General features: G+C 34.7%; 2 protein-coding genes across 2 annotated transcripts in view; both read right to left on the bottom strand.

Moving 5' to 3' along the window:
* Window positions 1-224: 224 nt before the first annotated feature.
* Window positions 225-4,959, bottom strand: part of LOC111616621 (trafficking protein particle complex subunit 9-like) — a 10,990-nt gene continuing 6,255 nt past the window's right edge. The window contains exons 4-5 of the mRNA XM_023358013.1: window positions 529-655; window positions 225-454 (exon numbers count right to left, since the gene is read on the bottom strand). Coding sequence (XP_023213781.1) covers window positions 240-454; window positions 529-655 — 342 coding nt within the window. The 3' untranslated portion in view covers window positions 225-239. The remainder of the gene's footprint in view (window positions 455-528; window positions 656-4,959) is intronic.
* LOC111616619 (innexin shaking-B-like) lies at window positions 825-2,389 on the bottom strand. Its single transcript, XM_023358012.1, has one exon. The coding sequence runs from the start codon at window positions 2,132-2,134 to the stop codon at window positions 1,049-1,051; it is 1,086 nt and encodes a 361-aa protein (XP_023213780.1). The 5' UTR covers window positions 2,135-2,389; the 3' UTR covers window positions 825-1,048.

The following is a 4,959-nucleotide window of genomic DNA, read 5'->3' as shown; positions in this document are numbered from 1 at the left end:
TGCAAATTGCACAGCAGTGTTATTGTGAATTGGTGTAAATTAAGCCGGCATAAACCGAGAGCTACCTGTAATTATAAAATTTAACAAAGTCTAATGTTACTTACTTTATATATGGAATTTTAAGTAAATGAAACTGAGGTATAACTAACAAAGCTTTGCAGTTGAATGAAAAAAAATATACTTTACATGGAAGACAATTAATTATTTTTTCTTTCATATTTACACAATAATATGAAAAATTACCTTTCTCCACAATATAAATTTGTTACACCACTAGTTACAGCTGGTCCAATATCTTTATGAACAGAGTATGTGTTTGATGTTGGAAGACTTGTTGTTATTTCCAGATGAGGAAGAACTGGAATAACATCAACTGCAAAATAACTTTCCTTCAAATTATTTAAATCTTTTATATAGCAGAGGCTAGTTACTCCCTGAATTTCTGTTCTATAACCTGTAATGAATTTGTCATATAATAAATAAACTTTTATATTTTACTTGAAATTTACATTAAATTACTCTAAATACCAAGTATTTTAAGTTCGCCACATGTTAAAGGTCTCCCAAGAAGAGTTACAGGATGAGGTCCAGAGTTTGGAGCGAGTGTAAGTTGAGTCGGAAAACTCTCAAAGTCCATTAAATCAGTCAATAATTCCTTAATAATAATTTCAAATTTTACAAAAAGTTTTTGCTTTATTATGTAAATATTAATAACACAGATTATAATTTAAAAAGTTAAAATATATAAACTTTCAAAATAATTTGTAATTTATAAATTTTAAATATATATATGTATATATATACATAATTATTTAGAAGGGAAAAAAATCTTTGAATGAAATAGAAACGTGATGGCAGTGCCTGAATTAAGGTTTTTTTTTTTTTTAGTAATAATTTTTCTTTAAATAGTCCTGAAGTAATTTTAAAATTGTTTGAAGAAGAGAAGGCTATATACTTATGTTCTAAAGTACATAACATGACGGAAGAATTATTGTGTTTATATAGGCACTCTTAGTGTAAAAATTTATCATGCTACTCATTTTCTTGGTCATGCGGATTCTTTGGGTTCGGTGGTCATTTTCTTAGCCATATCGGCGATAACTTCTTTGAATATAACAGAATCTATATTTTGTCCTAGCATGTATATGAGAAACCAGTCACCTATGGATCCCCTGCGCACTACCGTGTGTACGTGGTCCAGGTGCAGCACCCGAAATCTCATATTGAGTAGGTAGACCCGAACTGGCGGACAGGCTGCGATGACTAGACGAAATATCAGCACGATACCCGTAAGGGCAGCCAAAATGATGAACCAGAACCAGAGAAATATGTATATTTTCTCGTTGATAATATTTAAAGGTAGGATACAAAGGGCATCGTGCGTTTCTACGTTGCCAGACGCGCCGTATTTATAAAAACGGCACTTGGTGACGCGTGGAAATATTCTTATCATGGGATCCGTCCGGTCTTCTTGGTCCATTTCGGAGAATTTAATCACTTCTAGGCCATAGGTGAGAAATTCACAATCGAAGAATCTATCCATAAGGAAGATCTGTCCCACCACATTGCTGAAGGCAATGGCTTCGCACAAGAAATATCTGGCAGCGTACCAGTCGTGATGCCTTAAACTGCACATGAGATAATCCACTAATAGTTTCTTCTTCTGCTTCTTTTCTGCTTCTCCGCATAATCCCACATCCAAATCCATCATCAAAGCCTGGATCTTTCCTCCCTCCCACATTCTCCACAACCAACGTGGTATATAAAAAAGGGCGGCTTGAAAAAACAACATAAAACATACCCATTGATAGTAGCGATGATATTTAAAATTGGAGGCATCTTGAGAGGCATCTATACCTGGATGGGGCACCTCTTTACCAACTATCTTATTGTAAGCTCCGGGGATGGTGAAAGTAGTGTGGATCCAACAGAAAGTGTTGATCACCGTTTCGGGGATGTCTGTGCTACGAATGCAATTGATAGGTTCACCGGCGTACTGCTTGGTGGTGACTATGATGCAGAAGGCCAAAAGAACAAGAACTGTGACGGTGTAGTGAAGGCGAAATACATTGTTATCTATGTGAACTCGGCTGACCTTTAGCAGGCTCTTCAAACCCCTCAACACGTCCAACATTCCGACCCCTTCCCTCTCCAGGATGCTGGTGTCTACCCTGGGCTCCCGCCTACGAGGGTAGCTAACTCTCTTTCGCAAGTCCCCGGCGAGGCCCTCTAATGTAGCGACCAGCCAATGGACCAGAGACTCTTTGGCCGATCCGGGGACGGGCGTTGACACTTCCTCCTCATGGGCACGGTTCGCAAACCAACGAATCACTGTTTCGGACGGTTTAGTTCTCTTTTTCAAAGTATCAGAAATCTCTCCTACCTTTCGTCACCCTCTGGCACTCAGTTTGCACTTTTGATCGTTGGTCGCAACCATGGCGCACATGACGACCTTTCTTGTCCCGAACGGGGAAGAGCATACACCTTATTGTCACATGTCTCGTTTCTACGCGTTTTACACGATGTCGTGAAAGTGCCGTTACTCGAGCATCTACGGCTCCATCTGCTGGTGGCCAATGTACGTCTACACGTTTTTGACAGTCCGCGCTGTCTGATTGGTGCAGCAATCGACCAGTACATTTCTGCGGCGTTTAGGTACTTTCTTTATACGGTACTAGCGGTCAAAGGTTCCAAACGGACGAAAGAAGAAGCAAGAAAAATAACAAAACTTGGTCAATCATAAACTCTCTCCCTGCCTTTACGAGAAGGTGGAGAGGGGAGTAAACTCTTCTCTCTACTTTCTATAAATAGTCACCCGACTTAAATCGGCATTAGATGGGGAGAAAGCACCCTTAAAAATCATGCAAAACGTCCGGATATGCAAATCATCTCCGCACTACCTCTACGAGTGGCGCAGAATAATTTTATTTAAAACACATCCGGAGCGGGGTGAAGTTATACGCTGGCTTCTAGCGGTATACTGTACGTGATGTACTGTACGCTACTCTTAAGAAATAATATCAGCTGAATTTGTCGTAAATGATGCACAATAGTAGCCAGTCCCTGCCACTACAATAACGCAGCGTTTGCTATATTTTATTATAAGCGTGATCTCCAGCATCATACTCTTCTCTAATGCGGAAGATGGCACAAAAATAAAAATACTTAAATATAAAATTAAATAATAAGAACTGCCGTTTGATTAATCAAATGCAATATTAAAGATATTCACTTTTTAGATTCGGTAGTAGATAAAAGCTTAATTAAATATACATGTAGCAGCAATCAGGATAAATGACAGCATTAAGAGATTTAGAGTTTCTGTTACGTCCTAAATTCGAAAGAGACGAATTAATTGGATACAAGAGCGAATAAAAATGGAAAAATTTGAGAGTTTTTGACTCTTTATGTATTTATAAATAAGATGCGTGGGTGAATGCGAACACATCTGTTCTTTCTATTCATATTTTTTCCTAATCAGAAAAAAAAGAAATGGCAAGAAAAATAAAGAAATGGCAAAATAATGAGTAGTGTTAGTTTTAAAAACGAAGTAAAGTCAAGTCGAACTTGCCAAAAGTATCATTTAAAAAAGGAAAAAAACAAATTTTTTTTTGGAAAGAAGTGGGTATACAGGCTACATCTTTCCGGGAAATTCAGTGTGTGTTTGTAACAAGTTCACAAATTTCCCAGACAATTTTCATAACTTTACATTAAGAAAACTTTTGCTGACTACTACTTTTCTATATTAATGTAAACATAAGTTTAAATGTATTTTTCTCGACTTTATTTTTGTGGAAAACTTCATAACAAAGATTCGTTATCAAAGAAAAATATAATCGTATCTAACTAAACTCGAAAGCTGTGGAGTACTTAAGGGGAGGGAGGGGGAGAAAGATAATGTGGGTGTTGGTTCCCTACAGAGACTTTAGGAATAAAATTTAAACTAAAAAAGAAAAAAATTCGCGAAAACTCGAAATAAGTTGTATTAGAATTATAGATAAACAATACTTTTGGTATGCATAAATTTGTCTTCGTTATGATTGTCACTTTTACATCACCCCCCTAGCAATACACGTTATACCTTCGTGGGGTCCTTACAAATTTGAATTAATTAAAGGATCCCACGTATCGACTTCAGACATTTTACTTTGGGGAATTTTTTTGGGGGGCAATTGTTTTTTTTACTCACAAAATTAAGAGTGATTCGAATCGAAATTATGAAATGTAATAGCTGCGAAATTTAAATAAATAAAAAAATATATTTAAACGTGATAATTAATTAAGCATTGTGTACTTTTTACAGTTGTTTATACTGCCAAGAATTACAATCAAGTAGAGTGCTTTGCGGGAATAAAATAATAAAAAAAAAGTAAAGTAAAATAAAATAAAATAAAAAGCAAAAATAAAAATCACTCATTTAAAGAACATTGTATTAGATGCTAAGAAAAGAGCTGTTATCAGCAAAGATAAAAATGCGTGAAAGGAATTCAATATCATTTTCACTTTCATATACAAACTGTTTATCACAAATGCAAAAAATAAAATAATAAAATAAAATAAAAATTCATTAAAAATACTTTATTTTTTCCTACTTAAACGGTTTCCATTTTCTTCCTATTCAGTTCGATAAGGATGTGTATGTGTTTATACCAGTTAGTTTCCTTCTCCTTCTTTGTTTGTTATTAATTTAATAATAGAAAGTAAGTTAAAATATTAATAAAATATTAAAATAATACTGTTAAATCGAATAAAAATCTACATTTTATTGACTTTTTTTTCTGTTTTTTTAATGAGAAATTTCCTATTTTCGAACATTCCAGAGTAGGTAAGAAGATAAAAGATTGTGTTCTACTTATAAAGGTTTTTTTTTTTAAAAAAAATAAATAAAATAAAATAAAAGTGTAGCAAAGTGGTAGCATTCTTTTTTAAAAAAATACCTTAGAGAACCTTATCTTTTTA

This window comes from Centruroides sculpturatus, unplaced genomic scaffold, assembly GCF_000671375.1.
Source record: "Centruroides sculpturatus isolate CEXI.00-Female unplaced genomic scaffold, Cexi_2.0 scaffold3257, whole genome shotgun sequence".
Classification (NCBI taxonomy): domain Eukaryota; kingdom Metazoa; phylum Arthropoda; class Arachnida; order Scorpiones; family Buthidae; genus Centruroides; species Centruroides sculpturatus.
The sequence above is the reverse complement of the archived record's forward strand: the minus strand, read 5'-3'. Positions and strand labels throughout refer to the sequence as shown.